This window comes from Neophocaena asiaeorientalis, unplaced genomic scaffold (assembly GCF_003031525.2).
Source record: "Neophocaena asiaeorientalis asiaeorientalis breed wild unplaced genomic scaffold, Neophocaena_asiaeorientalis_V1.1 scaffold116, whole genome shotgun sequence".
NCBI classification, from domain to species: Eukaryota; Metazoa; Chordata; class Mammalia; order Artiodactyla; family Phocoenidae; genus Neophocaena; species Neophocaena asiaeorientalis.
The window spans coordinates 5,051,301-5,076,809 of NW_020174561.1; the positions used below are offsets into that span (position 1 = coordinate 5,051,301).

The following is a 25,509-nucleotide window of genomic DNA, read 5'->3' on the forward strand; positions in this document are numbered from 1 at the left end:
TCCCTTAGTTTCATATCACAAATTCCAAGCATTATTAAAGAAATAACAGATTACGCAGCATTCCGTGTCCTGGGTCTCTGTCCTTTTTAGATTATGAAAATCGGAAGTTAGTTGGAATTAAGAAATTTTCATTATTAAGTGTGAAGTATAAATACAAGTAATTTTTTAAAAACTTTATTTTAACACCTAATACAATTCCAATCTTAAGGATTACTTGCACAAAAAAATAAACACATTTGGTATAAAAATGTATCACTTCAACACCCTTTCCCCTCAGCCCCTCCCCCCCCCACCCTCGTGAACTGCACTCTATCTGGATGCAGAGACATATAAAGACTAATGGCACAGATTAGTTTTTACCTACAGGCATTTCTGTTTATGTACCCAGGTACTCTAGAGGACACCAGCCCACTTCATCACATGAACCATTTCCTTCAGCCCGCTGAATTTAGTTTCACAAAGAAACAAAGCTTATTATAAAGGCATTTAAAAAACCATTATCTTAAATTCTTTTTAGAAGCACTGACTTTTTTTTTTGTTTTGCAACCACTTATATACAGTGTTACGTAACAGCTCTGGAGTACAGTCCATGCAGCAGAACATACCTGTTGAATATAAAATCCTTTTCTTAAAATCTTCATCGTTGGAATTCCTTGAAGTCTAAATTAAAGAATGCCCATTACTTGGAGAAAATGGTTGAGGAGTACAAACGTCTGCATATGTTGGCCACTGAAATAATCCAAGGCTGACTGGAATAATATTCAGAGCACACCAGGAGTGCATAAATAATTTACTTACATTATTAAAATACAACCCATAAAATTCAAGTTCAAGATCTTATAGGATTGTCTATGTAATCCTTTAAGTGGTTGCCTGGAAATGCATTGTCTCTTCTCTCTCTTTTTTTCCTTTTTTTAAAGTCCTATATAAAATGTTGGAGTTTTTTTCTTTCTCAAATGAAATGACCACCCTTATTTGTGCCGACTGCCTCTTCTTTTCATGGCAGCAGTGCACTGTGGACAGTACCATTTTCCTTTTGGTGCTTCTGTCAATCCAACACATCCATAATGGAACCATTCTATGGGGCACTAGAAAGCAAAAATGCAAAGAAATAGTTTTTAGTAAAAGATTAGGAAGTATGTTAAAATATGCCCAGCAGACTAAATATTAATAATTAGAGCCATGGAAACAGAACTTTGACATCTAGGAGCTGATTTGTTGTTCATTTAGTCCAACTGGTAAGTTTCAGAGATGAGGAAATGGAGACACAGAAAATTGTGCGTCTTTGTTAACTCTGAGGTTCATGTAATCTACTCCCATAATCTTAAATAATGAACACAAATTCACTAATTTCCATTAAGCTGGAGAGTACTTTGATACCAACTCACAAGAAGAAGTGAGATGGGTCTCTCACATCGGCGGTAAATGTATTTTAAAGATTTTATTTAATATTCAGCCTTATTCATTTCCTCATAAAGTAGAACAAGCTACTTGTAATTAAGACATAAAGGATTGCCCTGGGTTTTCTGGTGTATCTGCTCCTAGATATGCAGAGAAAAGGAGTTCCACAGTGCAATATACTAAGTGGTCCTACACGTTCACAGAAAATCTTAGCACTTAGAAGAGCACAACTGGGAATGAGAGGGCTCAGAGAGAGTATGACGAGGTAGTCACAGAACTCTCATCCCTCATTTGCACTAAGCGCCCCAGGAGACAGTTTACAATGGTCTTCTTGAAATGGTTTTGCAATAATCACAAACAGCCCGCAGTGGTTCTGCACAGGGAGTGGAAGGAAAGTCTTTCTCTATGTGAATGTGTTGTTGGGAACCTGGCAGGTCAGGAAAGCACACATTTTCATGAGCCAACCCTGATCAATTTTCAAATTGTTTTAAAAATTTTTAACTCTTATTATTAACCTTAGCATCTTGACATTACTGATTAGTCCTCTTTAGAATTCAGGGCTCAGTTACCCCTCTGGAGGAAAACATGGACAAGAGGAGGCTGAGCTGTGTGACAGTTAAGAAGGGAGTGGAAATTACTAGACAAAAATATTCTCAGCATTCAAAACATATCTAACCCAAATTAAGCTTCAAAGAAAATAAACAGGAATTCTTTTCTTTCAAACCTTCTTTATTTTTTAATATCAGAAGTGGCTCTTATCAGCTGACACTTGCCGAGTACCTTAGGAAATACTACACTAATAGGAGGAAAATAACCCCCGTTAGAGCCTTCACCTTAGCACCATGCTTCCTGAAAGAATGTACTGTTCTAAAGTTCCAAGTCTTCACTGTGATAAGTGAACTGAATTCTAGCAAACACAGCACTCTTTGGCAAAAGGGGAGGAGGGTGTTTCTAATTTTCATACGACGTAGCACCTTTTGAGAAGTATAATCTGCACATAAAACTGTAAAATTAGCTTTAAAAAAGTTAAAGTAGGGAACACATTAAGGCATACTAGCCTATTTGGGGGAGGAATACTCTAGCATTATTATAATTAACATAACTTCAAACCTGTTTTCTTATACTGAGAGACACAGTAAACAAAAAAGTATACATTCTAGCAATAATAATCTGTGATTTTTTCATTCCTAAATAGAAAAATTTAATACTTACATCTTGGTTATCGCAGCCCACCATCTCACCATAGGATACCTAGTTAAAAGAAAATTAAATATTTTTGTTATGACTATATAACAAGCACCTAAACCCAAATTAATTGTCTATGATACTGTTAAGAAAATAGAGGGAAATACACTGAATATACAACTGCATTAAGAAACAGGGCATATAATTTTACACAGTTTACAGTTTTTTTTTCTGGAAGGTTTCTTTGGGACTGGGATGTAGGGGGAGATACACAGAAATTATGTAATCTTTGAAAATCTGCAAGAATTTGTTCTGCAGACTACCTCGACAAAGGAGCCAACTTTTTGGGTGGTTCCTTTTATAAAGATTTTAAGTTTCTTTCTTGATTATTTACATACTTAAGTTTTTTTTACTTTTCCTTGGGTCAGGTTAGGTCATTTATATTTTTGCAGTCAATAGCCCATTTCATTGAAACTTCTAAACTTATTATCTATTTATTATATGTCCTTTCTCATTTTTCTTTTTGCTGTTCTTCACTAGCACTTTACAGCACGACTTCCTAATTCCTGAATTCATTTAAGTTCTCAATGAACTGAATACATTCTCAGATAGAGTTTATTTTACTAGATGGCATACTTCCTGATTCTTTGCATGAGTGAAAATATCTGTTTGTGGTTCTATGCACACGATCAACAACTTCTCTGGGTAACAATTTGCGGGGGGATCAACAACTTCTCTGGGTAACAATTTGCGAGTGGGGTAGGGGCCGGGGGGAAGGCACTTAGATCTCTCCCTCAAAGCTCTACAGACATATTTCATCAACTTCTAGTTTTTAGTGTTATAGAGGGGAAATCTAGGGTGAATCTGATTTTGTTCTTTTGTAGGTAATCTACCTCTACTGCCAGGATATTTATAGGATATTCTTAATCATTAACGTTAAAAAATGTTTATCAGGTGACAGCAGAACTAGCAAACTCTTAAATGGCATATTCTTAAAAATTAGACTGGCAACTCACACTGTTAAACACAATATACTGCAGACAGATTAAAGATTTAAATGTGAAGAAATTAAAGCATATCAACAGACGAAAACATTTAAAAATCAAGACACATTTATAAGGGGTAAAGGGGAAGAGGCCTTCCTAAGGATGTAATCCATGGTTGAATTCATAAAGAAAAAGACTGACAGTCATTACTACATAAAATTGGAATTTTAGAATTAAAAAACTAAACCAAGCAAAATATTTATATGTGACGACAAAAATGATAGAAAAAATCAGCCAACACATAAAAGAAGAAATCAAAATGGCCAAAAAAATCCAATCTTACTACTAAGGTAAATTGAAACAACTGTGTGATTCAAAACTATCAAAATTGGTACATGGTTTTTAAGAGAGAATAAAATGCAGTGCTGGACAGGGTTTAGGAAACAGGCATATTCATCAATTAATTTTGGTAATAAATTTTAGAAGATAATTTGGTAGTTGGTATCAAATATTTATAACTTAATTTTAATTCTAAAGAATTGTCCTAGAAATTAGATGTATGAAATAGATTACATAAAAAATGCCTACCATAATGTTATTTGTAATTTTTAAAAAATAAAACCACTAAAATAATTTATAGCTAAATATTGACTAAATAAGTTACAGTACAGAGTATAACAGATAACTATGAGGAGAAAAAAATGACAAGAAAATTCATGTTCAGTACACATGATTTAGTGAAAAAAGCCAGTTACATAAAAGGACATACCATGATTCCAACTGTCAAATTCAAATACACATACACCTATGTGTGTATCTGTGTACATATGTATTATGAACTGAATGCTTGTGTCCCTTCCCAAAATTCGTGTGTTAAAGTCTTAACCCCCAATGTGACTGCCTGTGAGGAGAGGATAAAGGTTAAATGAGGCCGTAAGGGTGGAGTCCTAATTCAATCAAGTTGGTGTCCTTATAATGAAAGGAAGAGATACCAAAGCTCTCTTTCTTCACCATGTGAGGACTCAACAAGAAGGGGGCCGTCTGCAAGCCAGGAAGAGAGCCCTCACCAGGAACACAATTGGCCAGCACCTTAATTTTGGACTAGCCAGCCTCCAAAACTGTGAGAAAACAAATTTCTGTTGTTTAAGCCACCCAGTCTGTTGTATTTTATTATGGCAGCCTGAGCAGGCTAAGACAACATCCATGTGGGGTACATAGTAGTAGTACATTGAAATGTTTAATTATAGGTTATATCTGAGGGCCAAGATTATGGATGACTTATATGTTTCTTTATACTCTTTGTATTTACAGCAAACATGTCATTTTTATAAGTAGTAGGAGAAAAATATATTAAAGAAGCAAAGGTATTTTTAACTGGAGTAAAAAGAACTCTATAAAAATGGAGTAGCTCTTTTTCCTAATTTATTCAGATTATGCTTTTATAGACCTATGTCAGATTTTTACCTGATTACAAATGCAGTATCGTGGTTCATTTGGGTCATAAGTCCAATCAACCTGACTGTTCGAATCAGATTCTGGTACAACTGTTGTCTGTTGAGAGATTTCTTGTACAACAGTTGATGACGAAGAACATGATGATAAGGAAGAAGAGGAGGAGGAAGATGATGACTGCTGGCTTGAAGACTTGTTGTTGTTTCTGAAAAAACAGTATCAGTTTTATTTGCTCAGCATCCATAAGAAGTTACCTGAAAATAACTTCTAAGTAAGTGGCATGATATGAAATAACATTAAATGTATAAATTAATATTTAACACTCAAATAATCTGATAAACAGATTTAAAAGCACAATTGTTTAGAGCAATAAAACATTTTTCTTAACAGTTTATTTTTATCTGAGATTTTTGTTTTCTGGAGAACAATGTATTTAAAGGAAATTCTTTCAAAATATTTCAAAGTTTTTAGAATAAATTTTTAATCAGTTACTACTTACCATTGATTTAAATTGTAGGTAATACTTTTAAGAATTAGTATTAGTTATGGCTACCTTACAGACATTCTTTGTATTTTTAAGCAAACTGAATACTCTTCATCAAAATCTAAAATACAAATACACAGAAGCATTTGATGAAAATAATCATGACCATCAACTGACATGTGAATACTTACCTGTGTAGGACAGGAAAAAAAAGTGTTAAAATTCACAAGAAATTTACCATTATCCGTATGCTAATAAATTTTAAAAATGCAAAAATTTATCATTGGCAGTTATAAAAAGTTTGGGTCATTAATGAATTTTTAAGATATTTAGCACTTTTGTGGTAATTCTACATTGATCATTCTTTTAGAGATTTAGTCACAGAAAGTACAGGAACCCAGAAAATACAACATTTACTTGCAGAAAATACATTTAAAGAATAAATTATGATAAAATTATGATACAATTCTTTTGACCGAGCATTTGAACTTTCACTATGTATGAACACCTAACATATGCAGGTACTTTGGAAAGATGGTGCCAAATGCTGTTTGGTTTTTATATAATCATCTTAAGAGTCTCATCTACAAAATCTAGGGATATTTTCATAATTTCAATTTTGGGGATGTAATACCAAGAATTAAGACAACTTGCTCTTAATCAAAATGAAGAATCTTATTTAAAAAAATTTCCAGGAAACACATGACAAAATAAGGTGTTATAAGCAGAAAAAGTTTCATAAGATGGTTTATCTTAATGAACAAAAGAAAATAAAAAGAAGTCATTTATTAATAAACCCAATTTAAGACTCTAGAAAAATTATGGTCTCTTAGCACTTTTTAAAGACTTCATCCCTTTCAAAGTAAGTCAGTGTGAAGGAAATGTCATGTCTCCCCACCTCCCCAAAGTTCACCCTGACCCATCATATCATGCTGCCTTTGTTTAATATATGGAAGCCCAGCTGGATGCCAGGTAGTCTGCATACTTAGTAAAGGTACGGGCTACTGTAGCAATAAAACTTACTTGCTCTTTCTCCCGCTCCGTGAATCTGCTGTGGACGAGCTGGCGTTCTGTGTCAACGTAGTCATGAGCGCTGAAGATGATGAATAGCCAGCTGCTTCCCTGGGCATGGAAAACTCTTTTCCCAGCTGAAAGTCATTATTCTTAAACGCTTCATAACTGGCTTTTAAACTTGATGTTCTTCGTCCCTCTTTCATCTTAGAAAGACATTCATTGGTAGTATTAATAAATGTAAGTATGTATATTTTCTTTTTCAAGTCTTACTAGTTACAGCATTATTTTGGCTTATCCAATATTATTTTGTTTAAACCATTATTTTCATCATTGTAATTTAAGCTATTTTATGTAAAGATTTAAGATCAGTTTTTACCTAGTTATGAAGTAACTACAGGATGGGTATCTTAATTTGGAATACAGATAACCAGTACAGAAGTGAACAAACTCAAGGCAACCTACGTTCTGAGGCTATAGAGAAAGCCCTGGAACCGGTAGAAAGAATAAAGTATAGTCCTAGCAGGTGCTGTGGCTTACAGTCAAGAATATGGGCGTCATGAGCAATTACTATGAGAAGGGGTCTGCATGAGGTTGTATGAATCTATTTTTTACTTTTCATTATCAATCAGGGAATTTCTGCATATTCATTTCATTAGATAAAATGTCAGATATCATAAAACTATGATTTAAAAATGAAATTTTACAATGCAAGAAAACTCTTTTTGTTCCTATCTAGTTGTTTCTATTTGAGTTTGCCAAGGATCCAGACAAAATTTAACATTGTTTCCAAACCTTTTTCCTTTTTACCTGAGCTGTAGCTTGAACTGCTTGAGCTGCTGCCATGGTAATTGCCCCTGCACCAGTTCCTGAAGACAAGGAGCCAATATTATAGGATGCCAGAGGCTGGGAGGAATTCACATTGTAAGCATTGTTAGAAGAAGCTGTAGAATTATTATTCCGACAACCTGTATAGAATTAAAGAAGCAATAAAAATGGTTAGAGAGAACATAAAGTTAGTGAGCTTAAAATATATTAGTTCTCAGCAAAGATATAATCACTAAATTAAAAATTTTCATGTCACATTTTTACTTCTTTCTTCCTATCGTACACTTTAACCAGGTAAAGAATCTGTATAATTAATCTTAATTGCTGTCATTTCCCTTTAGTTTAATGCAAAGAAAAAAAGAAAACAATCATATTGAAGATAATAAACTTACCTAGCGTATTTTCCTTAGAGGCATCTGATGTTAGGGTAGATAAAAGAGCTTCAGATTTAAACTTCTTTTCAGGTATATGATCTGTTGTCGTATGGTGAGAAGTTGGATTATATTTCCTCTCTGAATATAAATAAAAAATTCAATTTTTTAAAATTTTAGAGAACTATAGACAAGGCATAATATTGTACTTCCATCTGGTTATAAACTGATACAGTTATGATCTGAGTTACTCATGGAATACAGAACATTATGTTTTCTGAGAAGACAGGACAAACAGAACTCTCTGTGTCACCTGTTTTAGTAAGAGCAGACTGCTTGGACGTTTAAAAAACTTTAATAGGAAAGTAGTGAAGACAACCCATGATACACCATGGTTTCACATATAACATGAGGAGAATTCTGTTTTCAAAACATTAACTACAATTTAAAATAATTTTCAATCTTTCTTTCATATCAAATTGCTCTGTCAAAAAAAGGCACCGATACGGTCATCTAGCCAGCTAGCATCTGACTAACCATTCATTTACTCACTAACTCACTAACCATTTGAGACTTTATTATAAGCCAACAGTAAGCTAAAAAATTGAAAAGCAAGGATAAAAAAGACAAAGAGCCCACAATCAAGTAGTTTACTGTTTGGCTTAGTTCTAACACTCCCTGGAGAGAATCAGTTATCTGTATGTAGTCAGTATACACTGCTACTAGTACCACACGTTCTTCCGCAATGAATTTCAGGGAAAACAGACTACCTGTTCCCAAATCAAATATGCTCTTCCCAAATTAAGAAGATAAATCTGCCAGTAATTGCAATGAAAAAAATACATCTCACAAAATAAAAGGGGAGGATATTCGTTTCTCAATTGGTTGTGTAAAGCTAGTGAAAGAGAATACATAGATAATATAATGAATTTTTAATTGTCTTTAAAATTTTAGCTGTCCTAAATCAAACTTACTTTCCACTGGAGTATGTGAGTGAGCATGGTGATTGTTCACTGGCTGTGAAGGAGTATCTAATTCCAGAGACCCTAAAAAAAAAAAAAAGAGAGGCATAGAGATATACCACATGAGATATCGCCACAGAACCTTACACATCAATCAAATACAGGCATTCTGTACCCTTAACCAGCAAAGAACTGGCAAGCTCTGATGCCTATGCCTGTATCATTTTAGCCAAACACATTAGAGGGTCACCACTGCCAATTTTACCCTGAGCCAATCTGATCCTCTTTCTAAACAATAAGTAACCTATTTTTCAATATTCACCTTAAGTACAAAATGGGTCAAAGCATGCTAATGTCTGAGTTAGGGAATTCACGACATTTGGTACAACATAAGTGGATGAATGGGTATTATAACTCCATTACTGATCTGAAAAACTCAACCTAGAGTTACTGAGCTGAAGACCTTTTAATGGGAGAGTCTAAAGTATTAGGCAATGGGAAATTACTATATGAAAGAAAATCCTTTGATCATTAAAATGACATGCGATAGTAAAGACTTCCTAAAAGAAGTTAGGGATTTTGTTTGTGAAAAGTGATGCATAGAATCTCTACCGCCAAGCTTTAAAATACTTTTAAAGAAATTTCCTGGGTTTATCTTGATCCCTTGAGATGAAATTATGGCAGGGCACAGGGTGGAGCAATTTTTATAACTTGATCTAATTTACTTTCATATGTCTGAGTCCTTACAGAGGATGCTTCATTAACCTTCCTGCAGTACTGAATAGGCATGGTTTATTGCTACTCACAGCTACTATCAGCATTTCAAAAAAAAAAAAAAATTTATTTTGCCTCAAAATACTTATTATCTTCAAATAGGGTCCCCCTGGAATAAAAGTATCACAAATAAATAAGATGATCATCTAAAATGATGGATCTATTTCTGAATACAAACATGCAACTATGGGTACCAAGATGGATTCATGTGTGGTTGCTGCCCTAGTTGACATCTATTGAGTATATAAACAGAGGTATATGTAACCTAACACTCTAAAGAAACCTTTCATCTGTGTGTAGAAATAGGTACATGTTGCTGTACCTATTTCTTGCTGTTGAAATGCACCAAGAAAAGAGATGCTTGAATCCTTTAATTAAATTCTACTAGAAATCAGCCATAATACTGATTGATTCAACTAACATTTAGTGAGTACCTACTCTGGCCTTAGCACAGCACTATCTGATTTTATGGACGTTATCTATTTAGGCTGGAAGAGCTAAATTAGTTAAAGAAACAGAGCTCATGTCTCCATTTTGGGGAAGTCTCCTGAGTTAAACCCTAGAAGTGATAAGAGTAAATTATAGCAGGAGATCAAGTCGAGTCTTGCAGAGAAATATTAAAATGGTTTCTTGCTGATAAGAGAAAGTTCAGGAAAGACTTCTTGAGAAAAAGAGGAAGTGTTGAAGAACTCATTAAAATCTTTCTTAGTAACACAGCTGAGGGAAAGCTTTAAGGCAGTCCTTAAGAAGAAAAAATAACAACCTTCCTCAACACTTAAGTGCATAAACTGGCAGGGCAAAGTCAAAACACGTAATGCCAGATGGCTGACTTGTTTCTAGATGGTTGTATTCCTTTAAATCTTTGTTCCTACCACTCATCTTACTAGCATATATCCATGTTAAAAAATGGAATGACTTAATACGTTATTTTCATACAGAGTGAGTGGATGATACATTATCTCTCCAAGTATCCGTGACCCAAACAGTCCAACTGCTGGGGACCAAGCTATCCCACCCAGGTGCCACCGTCCACCAAGGAGCAGCATCTGAGAAGCCTCTGCGGGACGTGTGTCTCCTCAGTGATGTGCACATGTACTGTCCAACATTGATGCAAAACTGTAAAGTTTACTTACGCCTCTCTAATATTTCTGTAATTCCAGCATTATCAGCTTCCAGCTCCATTTTAAACTTAGCCAGTTCCTGATCCAGCTTTCTCAAGTGTCGATCTACCTGTTTCAAAGAAGATCAAAGATAACCACCACAATTTGGGACACTATTAAAGTGTCAGTTTAATGAGGAAACCTAAATCTTTATTTCTTTTAGTGCATCTGCTTTGTATCCTTGAGCAAGTCAATCAACCTACACTGCAGGTTTTTAATCTATAACATGAGGGTGCTAGGCTAAGTATCTCCAAAGTTTCCTTGAATAAATTTTAAGTTTTAAGAAACCAGAATCACAATTTGTTAGAAAATGTTTGGAAGAAGTAGGATATGAAAAGTAAAGCAAAGATGGGCGGTGGGTGGTACAGGAGGGTTGGTAACAGTTCTTAGTATGCCCTGCAATTACTTTTAGCCTAATCTCCTACTTATAACAAGGCCATCCACACTGCCAGACCATAATAACTGTCACAGTAAGGAATGAAAGATCCTCAGTCTACAAACAAAGAGGCTCCTATGTTCTATACATACATTTCTCTAAGGCAGGAAAGTGGACCATTATACTTGTAAACATTTATGTAAAGAGTTGAAACAAAAGGGTTTTTAGCCAGAAAATGCCATTCCACAAAGAGCTTGGTCAAAAGGGTTTTATTGTGGGCTTCCCTGGTGGCGCAGTGGTTGGGAGTCCGCCTGCCAATGCAGGCGACGCGGGTTCGTGCCCCGGTCTGGGAGGATTCCATGTGCTGCGGCTAGGCCTGTGAGCCATGGCCGCTGGGCCCGTGCGTCCGGAGCCTGCGCTCCGTGGCGGGAGAGGCCACGGCAGTAAGAGGCCCGCGTACCTCAAAAAAAAAAAAAAAAAAAGGGTTTTACTGTTGCCCTTGGTTAAGGTGGCAAAATTGTATTTTCTCATTCACCTAGAGATCTTTGGACTGATTTCAGAAAATTTTATGACACCTCAAACTAGCAACAAGTCAATGTATTTTTAAAGCTTAATATTACATTTTTTCAATACTTATTCAAATTTACTACTTTGAAGTGAAACCAAAAAACACCAAGTCTTGAAAAATATTCATGTCACATTATTGTCAACATCTTTTTTTTTCAAACTCTAGTTTCCCTCTTAATCACTGTTATATTTAAGAGTAACTTTCTCACAAATGTCAAAATGCTGTGATACACCAGAGGGCAAAATATTTAAATAAGACTTTCGATTAAATAATGTGTATCTAAATGAGGGAGTGGGGAAGAAGAGTAGCAAAAGACAATTTGCGGGTGTTAGATGCCACAAATGTGTTTGGTGCATTGGAAGGTTTATGTTTTCTAGTCCTTGCTCTAATCTTTTGAGATAGGTTATTACTGTCTCGACTTCATAAGTGAAGAAACTAAAGCTCACAAGGGTTGAGCAACATGCCCAAATTCAATAACTAGTGCCTTATAAAAATGAGACTTAACTCTGATCTATCTGTAATAGATTGTGCTTCACTGTTTATACCTAACATTGCCCTCTGGACTTCCGCATGCAGAAGCCAATTTTTTAACTCAAAGTAATAGCATTCAAATTGAAAAAAAATAAGAATATTGTCTTATTATTTGTATTTTGTATATTAACAGTAATCATTGGGATGCTGGTTTATGATTTTTCAATAATTCAAGGCCCAATTTTCCTCCCATCTTCACACATAATTTTTCAGAGCTTGGTAGAAGTTGTAATTACAATATTTAAAATTCTATAGGGTCACGTATTATAGACACATGCTACTATTCAAAGAACCTGCAGGTAACTGAGCATCCTTTTTAATGGAAACTCCCTTCCAATAATAAAGTGTGAACACAGACCTGTTATTCAAGAATATCTCTTACATTGTCAAAATTTAATCTCAAGGGAAATCAGAAAAAATACTCAAATCTAAATTCCAAGTCTACTTAATGCAATGAAAATACTCCACCACCTTTCTTACCTACAACTATACTACTAATAAATATTGAGTTCCTATCGTGTGCTTGGCACTGGGTAAACGGAGAATACCTGAAGAATGAGAGAATCCCTGCCTTCATAGGAATTAAAATTTAGCTGACAAATCAAGATTTATGTAAGATTTTTAACACAGTAAAGGTATAAACAAACAAATAAATAAAAATCTCCTAGATGTAACAAATAAAAAATAGCGAGAAAGGGTCAGAAGTCGCACATAAAGAAAAAATATAATATTGGGCTATTGTAGACAAAGGAATTATGAACGAGTTAGATAGTGAAGAATGGATTGTTTTCAAACAGGTGGAAAGAAGGAGTGATAATTAAAGAACTAAAGAGTGTATAGAGACAAGAAGACAAACAGAATTCTTAGAGAAAAACAAAGTCTGGTGTGGCCTGTCATAGGGGCAGACAGTATAGACAGGAAGTGTTAGAATCTCAGTTGTGGGCAGGGGGGGATCGAGGTGAGATGAAGAAACCATACATACCTCCCTAACTCATTCCACCCCTGAATTTAAGAATTGCTTAATAATCTTTTAAGATAGCACTAATAATGTTTATTATACCTGAAAACATGGAAATAATGATGGAATTCCCAATATCAGATAGTTCAGAAAAAGCAGTGGAACCCAAAGAGTTAATAACTCGAAAAACGGAATTCACAATTAAAATAAACAGATACAGAAAAGCCTTAACCACATTGTGGTGGGGAGTTTTGTAAGGGAGCTTTCAATCATTCCCACTGGTAGGTAAAAAAGATTATGAACTGATTAATATTATAAGCAATTATCAAACAATGAGAATTCTTTTTACTCGATTCACCACTGCTGTACTAAATCAAATTAGGAGTTGGAAAGAAGTTGACCACAAGATTTAACTTAAGCTATAAAGCACCAGGATACTTAAACAGTATTAAACAGCAATAGTAAGAGCTGCACTGAACGTATCTGAAACCTGTTAAGTGCATTCCCTCTACCTACATGATTCTGAATGGATAAAGCACCTATCCTAGCTGAGCTCCATAATGGCCCCCCAGATATCAGGTGAAGCAAGAACCCAAGTTACCGTACCGCTCTACAAACACCTGACCCTGTAAGACTGATTTATAGTGGTAAAGAGGGTACTGATCCAATCGAGAGATTTTTCATTAACCACAGATTTCTAACACAAGGCTGACCACAGAGTCTAATTATTGATCTGCTCCCCACTTAATGTCAATAAATGCTAGCCACAAAAGGTCCTTATTCTACAACCCTAAATCATATCCTACAACCCCAAATCATAACTTCTTTAAATTAGTGTCCTTTTTCTGACCTTTACAGAGACAAAGGAAATTCTGTCAACATTATTTGTTAATATATTCATGATCATAAAATATTTAAGTCACCCTTGGCCCCTCTGCATGAAACAAACAAAAAATCCTGACCCTTTAATTATTTTTGCACAGAGCTATAATCCTTTATTCTTTCTCTTTTGTCTCTCCCAGTTTTCCAATATTCAAATTTTAAAATGCATCACTTGATGGACTCAAACTGAACTGAATAAAGCTTTTTAAAAGTTTTTCCATGATTTTATGGCTTCCAACACTGTCAAATTCTAAAAGTTAGATGTCAAGTTTGCCCTTTCACAATGAGCACTCAGTCTACAAGGTTCTAAGTGGAAATCCATGGCAATAAGAGAGAAATTTCTATCCATGAAAAGATCTAGTAATAGGGAATCAGGAGGGTAAACTGGGGAATAAAAAGGAAACATGATGGCAAATCATTTCTCTGATGGTAAGTCATGAAAATGATTCTTCACATCCTGAATTAAATTTAAACTAGATGAAAATTTGATCCATCTTTAGGGTGAATCAAATACTTAAGGTCTTAGCACATAAACTACATCTAATCATTCTCCTAAAAGACAATAAGGATAGGAGACAAATCAAAAGGTCAAGCTCACATAATATATTTCCTTAATTAGAGTATCGGATGAGGAATTCTCAAATTTATAGGTAAAATGTGGGCCTGAAATATAATCATCTCAGGAATAAACCAGGATATAAAAAAGAAGCAAGTTCAAGGGTATTTAGCGCTGTAAGAGGCTGCTAAAACCATTCAAGCATTAACCAAGAGCTCAAGCTTTATCAGCGTATATATAAATCACCTTCACTAGGTATTGTAATCTAATGTGGACTTATGACAGTGACATCTGACTGAGGAACACCAAAAAGTGTTTAAAGCCTACGAACATCAGGATTCTGGAAAGAAATTATTTTAATAAGATAGATCTTTTTTTTGTCTGTTAGTCAAATTTCACTAAACCCTCTTAAATAAAGCGTCGGTTCGTTCCAATGAACCCCTAGGTCCACAAATTTCTTCATTTGTGGATATTTATGCAGTCTGATTTTTTTCCTTAATACATGAGGTAGTCAGTACAGTGCTGGTCACGGGAATAAAAAGCTTACTGTTGATTTTAAAAGTAAATAAAATATTTTAATGAAAAATAATACAATTAAATACTGTGCTATAGAAAACATTGAGGGGCAAAATCAAACACAATTATATACTCAATTGCTGTATCTCAAAACCTGTAACAATAATACCTGCTTACTTGACATTTCCATAATAATTAATGTTTAAGCAAAGCCATACATACAATGTCCTCTAAGGTGTGTCCCACTCCTCTGTTTAAAATCTTTCACTGGCCTCCCCCTGCTCTTAGACTAAAAACACTGCTTCATCGGCTTTTAGGCCTGCGCGTGCCGGCCTCTGCCTGCCCCGCTCACACCCTCTTCTTTCCCACAACACACCAAGCACACTGGCCTCTTTCCTTGTGCAACCTGTCAGTCTACCCAAGGAGACTGAGACACTGCACCTCAGACACTGCATTTGGTCCATCACCTGCCTGAAATGTTCTTCCTTAAGCCTGTCACATGGCTGTGGCTCTTTCTCGCTTTCCAACTACTGCCTCAGGTGTCACCTCCTTAGACTACACTCATCCTGACTAGTAGACTCTTAAAGCCTCCCCCAGTGACTCACTCTTTCCCCCTCTTTCCACAATGTTTATTTCCTTCACAGCACTTACCAAAATCTCCAATAATCTAGTTTGCCTATATTCATTGCCTGTCTGTATCATTACTGCCCATCCAGCACCAGTGACCACGCACAGTTGGAGATCTATAAATATTTGCTGTATGAGTGAAAGTTATACTCTCCCACTAGGTAGGACTGTATAAATACAAGTACCATTGTTTACTGGGTAAAGGATCTATAAATAAAAATTCCTGTATTTTTACGCTTACACTATATCCTATCTATTCACCTCTGAAGCACAGGGCCTTCTAAGCTCTCACCTGTTAAATGTTATAGGAATTTAATGAGGGTACATAATTGATTTTAACATTTTAACAATTATTTATTCATGAGAAGTAATGCTAGTGAAAGAAGTAAAACAAGAAGACTTAAGTCTTAATACAATGAGTTCCAGGGCCTAGGAATTCTCAGATAAGAACAGACTCAGAGGAGAAGTTTGAGCTTGAAGAATAATTATTGCATAATTGCTAAAACTAAGCGTACACATGGAAAAGTAATGGAGAAATGTTTCTCAGCTTGGGTGGTGAGTGTGGCGCGGAGGGGGTAAAACTGGCATCACAACAATGCTTTACCGTGTGGCATTTGGTCTCATCAGCCTCTGGAGTTGGGGCTGAAGATGAGAAGAAAACTACCTTTACATGGGAACCACTGAACAGAGTAAGAAACAATGCAGGTCAAAGACAGAACCCTTCAGAACAGCAACCGCTCTGAGTGATATCCAAGGAGACTGAGAAAGGCCACAAAGGTGGGAAGATAATAAATTAACATAAAGTCTCAAGAAGAATGGATTTTATATTAAGGATATTGTGGTCACCTGGAATAGCAATGGAGTCTTTAAAAAGGAAGAAGGGGGGAGTAACAAAAAGAAAAGGGGAGGGAAAGAAAGGGACAGAGATAGGAAAGAGTAGAGAAAAGACAAAAGGCAGTCTTAGAAATAAATAATGGGGGACTATGGAAAAAAAAACAGGTTTAACTTGGCAGAGCTGAAAGGGAAGCAGTGGCTTCAGGAAAGTAGAAAATTTGTTAGAGAAATGAGATGAAGTGAGTCTTTTTAAAGAGCGAGTGCCTACTATCTGCCAAGCTACGAGCACTCTGTGTGTGTGTGCGCGCGCGTGTGCGCGCGCGTGCGCGCACACAGATATAGATAAGAGATTTACAGAGACAGATACAGACATATGTATATAGATGTATCTATATTTGTCTCTATATCTCTGTCGAAAAAGAGAGAGAGAGAGATTGATTCAAATCTTCCTTTGAGGCACAAATTAATACTGCTATTTTACAGATAAGGAAACTGAGGTTCCAGGATTAAATAACTTTTCCAAAGTCTTACTGTCAGTGAAGTAGCTAAACTCACGTCTGCAAGAATCCATTATGGGTCCTTGTTTTTTATTACATTCATTACATTGTATTAAATTTAATACATCACCTGTTATTCCTTCAATCTCTAGCCTAAATAACCTATCTCCCTCAAAGAATTTTTATTTTCATTCTGTGTTTATCCATTACCTCTGAGTGAAATGCTTTCCCCTCAATACAATACCTGAATCCAGGCCCCCGAGGCTCTGAATAAATTCTGTTCAAAACTCATCTCATACCCTCTAAGAAATCAACAGTAACTCTGCTTGACTTAGGTCAGTCTTTTACCAGATCCCCTTAATACCCAACTGTATTAATCTTTATTTGTTAACATGTTTCTATACAGGCTCTCCATTTTACTTATGGGCATGCCTCTGTGGGCATGTCTTCCCAACTAGTTAACAGACGCCTTGAGGACAGGAGCATTTATAGCATTTACTCTTCATTCCTCCATTGTACCCACATAAAACTCCATTACACCAAGTACACAGTGGATGAAGAGTGTGGTTTGTAAACAAGAGATGGATACACACACACATTTAAAAAGCATATATTTGTTACATATTTTTTTTCTAAATGCATGAAGTACTTTTAATAAAGGTGTAAAAAGTAGTAAAGTAAAATATAAACAGAAGATTGGAACCAAAGAGCTGTATGATTTAAAAAGCAGGTAGTTTCTAAATAAAGATTGACACCTAGTCACTACATATGAGAAAGAATGTTTTAAACAAATTAGTCCTGGATTCAAACATAAATGTCTTTCTCTATGTTTATAGACCTAATTCAAGACCAAAACAATTTAGAACATTTTTTGGTTTTCGTTCCACAGTAAATCAAGCCACCAGCCCACTCTACCCTTCTTTAGTCAGTATCTTTAATGAAACTGTTTTCAGACTAACTGTATGAGCAAAAGAGTCTAGATCTTTATATCCATTAAAATATTTTCACTATGTAAAAACAATTAAGCATTTTCTGTGGTTTTACATGACAAATGCTTTCTAGTTTAGTATAGCATTCACAATGTATACCAAATGGGATATGTACCTTTTACCTGTGTCATGCACACCAATGACATTTATATTAACATGTATCTGTTCAGTAATAAAACTGTATCCACACAAGACTACAAAAATAAGATATGAATCCATATGCTAAAGTTAATCAAAAGTGAGCATTTGTCTTCAGCTTTAACTTGCTTTGAGAGAGAATCAGAAATGAGTATTTCCTAAAGTATATACTTTGGGAGAAGATGCTTTACATTAAAAAAAACCAAACATAATTATACCAATTTGAGAAATATTGCATATATCTGTCTTCTTTGTGATTTCAATCTTTAAGAAGTGCTGCTGCTACTGTAAAAAACCCTGTTTTTAAAGTTCATTTAATCATGTTTCCCAGTTTTGCCACCTGTGCCAGTTGTTGAGCACTATCTACTGACATCACTTAATAGACAGCTGAGTGCTATCCATTAACACAGATTGAAATAAAGTCTCTTCTTCATTTTAATCAGACTACCAAGAACTATCAACATAGTACTCTTACGTGTATTTTGTCACAGAAACAATCTCAAGATGATTTATCAGGCAAGTAAGCACATTCCCTTAAGAAGATAAGGATTAGTATAATAAACACCCATTTTTGTTAAAAAAACAAAAAAAGCTTAACATCAGCTACAATCTTATAGCAACGTAGATTTGGCTAAAATACAAGGTTCTTGACCTACTACTGACTGTGGACTCTCTGGCTCTCTTCCACAAAGAAACCAAAAAGTAGACACTGAACTCTGAAATTAAATGGGATCAAGAGAGCAATAATTCAGTTTAGTCTGTTCTTCCTATTACATATAAGCACCATTTAAAACATAATCCATAATTCAAATACGGCATAGCATGCACATTAATTTTACTTACCAAGTCATATATCTGGTTTGCCAACTGTACCTTCTCGTCTGCATCTTCCAAAGCTTTATAGTAATCCTGAATAAAAACATTTGTGTTTCAAGAATAAATTAATAATTTAAAAATATGTGTATGCAGGACATATAACTGCATTTTTCATTATCATAGCTTGTTATCACTGTCAGTCATTATACATTAGCAATAAAAATCCAGTTAGGGATAGGGTGGGAATGGGGTAAGATTAGAAATTTTAGACAACAGCCAAGGATTAAAGGAAGATGTTCAGAATTCCTAGAAAAGATATAAATAAAAATCATCCAAGTCTAGCCTCTATTCTAGTACAAGTTATGTGAGCCAATGAATAGTTCTTTTTCTTCAAAAATAAATGTTATTTAAGATGTAAGACTTATCTAATTTGTAAAGAGTATTTATGCTAACCATTTTTAAAACTTGTTATAAAAGCAACTATTGAAAGGATTCTGACCTGCATGTCCGTTGTTTCCAACTGTTCTATAATTCTCATTTTAAGCTAGTTATCAATTCATACAATCAACCAATACTTTAGATTTCTCCCCTGTATAAAGCAAATTATTTTTTAAAAATTCTATGAAGTTCCATTAAGTATCAGACTTTTAGGGTATATCCAAGCCGTGCTACCCCAAAAACCTAATAGGATAAAGGGATGATGAATGACTTTAGGATGCATATATGTGAAGTCTATACTCACACACACCTGGGCCTCCAGATATCCTCCAAGTCAGGACTAATTCTATAAAAGATTCTGAAGTTTTTGCTCCTAACAGAAATAACATTCCCCCCATGTGGTAAAATAAACAACACAACTAGTTTTCAAATTTCTTTCTCAGTTGATTCTTGAACAATTCTATGAAGGCTGGGGGTAAGGGAGCCATTATTACTCAGAGGTATTAAAGGACCTGTCCCATGTCACATAGTCAAATGGCACAGTCATGACCAAACTGAGGGCTTGTGAGTAGTTCTTCCACCGTATCCCCAAATAAACTAAATCACGCCTTTAAAGCAAACCTTGAGGGGAGAGCTGATACCCATTCTAAACTGGAAGAGAGCTCTGAGTACTATAAAACTAACAAAAACTCAAAGAATTCTGTATTTCTAGGACCAACTGATGTACAAATTAAGAGTTTTAAACTAAATATTTTTTAAAGATCTTTTCAATTCTTAGGATTCTGTTCTTCTATGATTCCACCAACCTAGGTACCTAGCAATATATAAAATATGCTTCAACGTTGCTAATTTTCACTCCAGTCTGTGGCCCAAATTGGAAGACAATACACATTTAAAGACAAGGCAACGTTAATTACCTGTAACTACAACAAAACAAATTAAAAGAAAAAATGTACTTTTTAAATGGTTTTGTGACTCTCTAATGAGTCACTAATTATTGAAATAATTTTCTAAATTACCAAGATGCTTCAATGATTAAAAATTCCTGGACTTCCTTGGTGGTGCAGTGATGTGGAGGACATGGGTTCGAACCCTGGTACGGGAAGATCCCACATGCCGCGGAGCAACTGGGCCCCTGTGCCACAAGTACTGAGCCTGCACTCTACAGCCTGCAAGCCACAACTACTGAAGCCCGTGTGCCAAGAGCCCGTGCTCCACAACGAGAGAAGCCACTGCAATGAGAAGCCCACACACCGCAACGAAGAGTAGCCCCGGCTCGCCGCAACTAGAGAAAGCCCGCGCGCAGCAACGAAGACCCATCACAGCCAAAAATAAATAAACAAATTTATATATAAAATAAATTCCTATACCTGAAGCTCTAACATTTAATACATCATTTTTAATTTTATAAGTCACGTTTAAATTCTAAAGAGCTATTGATAACTTTCCCTCATTTTGATATCCCCCAAACTATTCAATTTTAAAATAGCTTCCTCAGAGGGTCTCAAAAATTCACAGATAAATCATCCAGAGTGTTGAACATACCTTTTTAATGGATGCCATTTGCTCTTCTCTCCACTCCGGTTTATTTTTCTTTGCATTCATGAAGAATTCACTGACTCTTTGTTCTAGCTGATCCATTGCATCTAGGACATAACATTTCATATTTAGATGACCAAACTCATACACTGAATATACATGCTTTGATGTGAAGAAAGAAAAAAATATCTGAGCACATACACTGTTTTACTTGGTCTATAACTTAAATATGTCATGTTTTAATAATGTAAATATATGGTGCCTTGGTTACCTTAGTAAAAAAAAAGCTACAATTTTCCCTACTGACAATTTATTTTTGTTGTTACTTCTAAACTTTTTCCAATAGTCAAAGTAGTCAACAATGTAGATAGATTCTATACCATAGTTGTTGAATAGTATAGGCTTGGGGTCAAAAACTAACAGTATAAAGTCAGCCAGATATGCTGAAACACGATTCGTTATTGAAATCACCACTTGATAATCCTCTCATTTATTTCAATAAAAAAATGTGACAAAAAGGTTTCAACCTCTTGCTATATACCATTAAGCACCCCATCATCTCATATCATGACTGAACGTGGTAGGTACAATCATTTATTCACTTAACGCACATTATTATTTGTTCCAGATAAGTTTTTCCTGAAGTGTGTGCTAAGAATAGTCATTTCATTCTATGTCTGCTAAAAAAGGAAAAATAAATAAAAGGGATTTTGTTGCTATGTAAATTGAGGAAAACCGTTTTACTATACTGTTTTGGAGATCTGCAGTGCATAATAGTGCATTTCCTAACTTATTTGACAAAGAGATATCTTTTGTTAATCCATAATACCTATTCACTTTAGATAATTCTAATTATTGTAAAAAATGCAACTTTAAAAAAACCTCTAACTTACATTATCAAGTCCAAATTGCTAGAGGACTTAACATTTGTAATGAAAGTATAAAATAACAACTTCCCTTTATTGAATGCCCACTTCGTATCAGGTACTAAACTTTCTAATTTATCTGTATTTCTTTTAATCCGCAAGACAATAAAAATCCCTCAGAAGTGGCAATGTGGTCAAGGCCAATGAATAAGTTAGTAAAGCCCTAAAATGAACTCAGATCTGTCTGATGATAAAATCTACGTTCAATCCTGTAGAAAACACTACTTTAGCAAATATTTAGCATTTCAACTACATTAAAGTTAAAATGAATTTCGTGAGCAAGCTGGAGAAACAACACACAATTCAGACTTCCACACTGCAATCCACTGAACAGAAGGTGATTTCCATGATGTATCACCTTGTATTATGCACCACATAAAACCGACAGGAGGCTAAGAAAAGAATATTCACGAACACTGGGTATGGAAGTGTGTGTGGCATGGTGGGGCAGAGAAGCAGGGGCTGGGGGGCAGGTTCTTAGCTACCTCAAGACTCCCGCACTCTGGAATGCTGTTTTCTGATCGCTTTCCATGATACTCCTTTCTTCCCTATCATACCCCAAAACCCAGATCTTCCCCCACCCCTACTTTTCTAAGAAGAAAACCTGTCAGCACAAGAAACTTACCTCAATCCTAATTCTATGTATACTCCAAACATAGCTGGTACACATGGGATCAAGAAACATCTGCAGATACACCCCATGAAGGCCAGCCATTAATATTATTCAAACAATTAAGGAGTACTTACATTTCTCCAAACAAAAGGAGTGACACAAAGCCAACAAAGTACACTTGATTATACATTTTAATTATGTATCGTATATTTCACATTTAAAATTTTTAATATAGTATCTCTACAAGATAGTTGGAACAGCTATAATATATTCATTTCACAAAGGGGGAAGGTGTGTGAGGTTCTTTCAGAGCATGATGGACATACATTTGGTACTCAGCACTGTTTTCTTGTTTCGAAATTTTGCTCTAAGTATTTACCTTGTTATCTCCAAAGGTATTTATTCTTTACCCTCTCTGAATCATAAACTCTTTAAAGAAACTTCACAGAAAAAAAAAGATCAAATAAATTAAATACTGTTCTATGAAAGAGCAAGGTTATTTTGGGGAACACGTCTCCGGACTACCAAGCTATAACTGAAAGAAGAAAAGGCAAAATTTTTGTTACAGCAGACAAGAAGCTTTACAGTAAAATTTTATTTACTTTCTTATTTTGACTGAGAAACTACCATATTGTTGACAGTTGAGAATTCATCCTTTAATGTGTAACTTTTCAAATGCGACATTCCAAGTTCACCAGGGTCTCTAAAGAACTACATATAACCTGTGCTTCTATGTGTTGTCCGCTCTTGAATATTTATTAGCATGAACTTCAACAAAAATATAAATGCTGAAATCTATGTTCTATACATGAAGTCTCAAGTCAAAATCTTCGCAACATGTATGCCGATGTGCACTAAAACATATCTACATTCTCAACGAAGGTATAGAAACTTTTATTGCACAGTCACAAATTCGAGAAAGGAGCACACGTGCTCTAATGCCACCTTCTCTTGTAAAAGCCAGGAGAAAATTAGCGTGGGAGACAGAAGAGGCAAGATTTGGCATTGCCGGTTCTTTTGGACAACTCCTTCTGTACTAGCGAGTGAGCCGGAGGAGAGCCAAAGAGCAGAGTCGCTGGTGTCGATGGCAAGTAAGTCTGGCACCGAACGCGCGCAGCGAACAAGGGCAAACGCGCCGACTTACTCTGCACCTGCAGGTCCATCTCGCGCATCTCGGTGAAGCGGTCCCGCAGGTCCATTGGTAGCTGCTCAATCACTGTCAAAGGGAGAGTCCGTCAGAGGGGCGGGGCCAAAGGCGAAAGTACGCGCATACGTCGCTACGTGCGTGCGTGCGTACGTGCGTGCGTCGGGGGGGTCGAGGGAGCCGGCAGCCCACAGCGAGGCTGCCAGTTACCGTGAGAAAGAAACATCCCCCGCCTCCCCCTCCCTCCCGCCATCCCGCCAGCCCGTCCACTCCAGCCCTCGCCCGCCCGCAGGTCCCCAAGTCGGGCCCGCCAGTGCCGCCCACTCACTTTCCAGATAGTCCTCTAGGTACAACATCGCGGCCCTCAGAGCTGGGGGAGCGAGGGGGTCCAAGGGTTTATTTGTGTCACTCGCTGTCGCCGGAGTTTTGTCCCTTCCAATATGGCGCCTCCGCTAGCAGCGCCCGCTCGGCTTCGGCGGAAAAAAAAAAAAAAGAAAAAAAAAAAACCACTTTGGCTCCTGACAGCGCTTGCCTCACCGCCGCCCGGAGCGGTCATTGGCTGGCTGAAGCATTGACGTAGGCCGACCGAAGTACGCCTCCGCGTCTTTGTGGGAAGTGTAGTTTTAGCACCTCCCCAGCAAACTTGAACCCGCTGGCAGTCCTCCACGTGGAAACTACAAAAACCAAGCGCCGTTGCGAACGGTGCGCAACAGAATCTGAAATGCGGTGCCTCTGTTTATTTGTTGATATTTACACGAGGAATGACGGGAGTTGTATGCGCCTGCAGAACACAACTAGGAACAAGTTTTCACCTGTTTTTTACTGCTGTGATTCCACGCCCCGGCGTTTGTGAGTCATGGATTTCAAGTAGTGCCAGGCAGACGGCAAAGGTTCTAATGCTAGAATTATCAGCAAAGTTCGGGCAATTGGGATTGTTTAAAACAGAGCTCATTGCTGGAATTTATCTTCCGTATCCACTCCTAAAGATGTAAGTGGGACGATAGATTGGCTGCCATCTAACTAAAATAGTTTACACTCAGAATATGGAGTAAATATGTATTTCCCTTATTAAAAGGTGAACAAATATTTCTCAATAGCCTCTTATACAGTCTATTTTGCGGTCCGTCTGGTCTTCATTCTAATGTAATTGATCTATACATATACCTGCACCAGAAAAAAAGTGAGCAAGCAGAAATAACGGATGAAACCTTACTATCTAATGGGCTATCTTAGCAATAACTAGATAACGTTGAGTAAAAAGCCTGTATTAGACGTCTGTAGTCCCGGGAGTTGTCTTTTTTTTTTTTTTTTTAATCTTTCGACTACTCCCAGCATTTGTTCAACCGTGCTATATTTAGCCTTTCACTGCTCAGTTTGTTTCCTTTTTCTTTCAAACGTTTGCACTCAGTAGAGATTGGGTATTATTAATTTACAACTGTCTTAACTTTTTTTTCAGGGAAATGTGTCTTTAGTTCATAATTTAATGTTCTGTTTATGTTTTTCAGATTGGAGTTGAAACACTTTATGCAACACTTTATCCTTTCTCCCTCCTTTACTTTTGAAACACTTTATCCTTTCTCCCTCCTTTACTTTTTCTTGTACTCAAGACTTTTTCACAGCTCTTAATCAGGATACTTACCTGTCATATTGATGAATATCAAAGGAAATGTACCTCAGTCCTAATAAGAATTACCTAGTTTATTTTCTGTACTTTTATCTAAAATCTAGTGCATTGTCTTATTTCCTCCCTCCCTTTCTTCTTCTGGCTGCTTTTAAGATCTCTTTGATATTTTTGCAATTCACAGTGATGAATCTAAGTATGAATGTCTTCCTTTCCTCCCTTCCTCTTTCTTTCCTTAAAAAAAATTTTTTTAACCATGCTTAAGATTTGAGAGGATTTCTAAATCTCAGGAATAATGCCCTGCAACAGTTGTAGAAAATTCTCAG

At 36.1% G+C, this 25,509-nt stretch overlaps 1 protein-coding gene across 1 annotated transcript; it reads right to left on the minus strand.

Moving 5' to 3' along the window:
* Positions 1 to 538: 538 nt before the first annotated feature.
* On the minus strand, positions 539 to 24,053 carry ING3 (inhibitor of growth family member 3). Its single transcript, XM_024757809.1, has 12 exons — positions 23,891 to 24,053; positions 23,563 to 23,634; positions 20,886 to 20,986; positions 18,930 to 18,995; positions 10,588 to 10,684; positions 8,693 to 8,764; positions 7,740 to 7,859; positions 7,330 to 7,487; positions 6,532 to 6,725; positions 5,037 to 5,229; positions 2,614 to 2,652; positions 539 to 1,088 (listed from the first exon to the last, which is right to left on the minus strand). Exons 1-12 carry the CDS (start codon positions 23,916 to 23,918, stop codon positions 972 to 974), a joined length of 1,257 nt encoding a protein of 418 aa, XP_024613577.1. The 5' UTR covers positions 23,919 to 24,053; the 3' UTR covers positions 539 to 971.
* Positions 24,054 to 25,509: the final 1,456 nt, after the last annotated feature.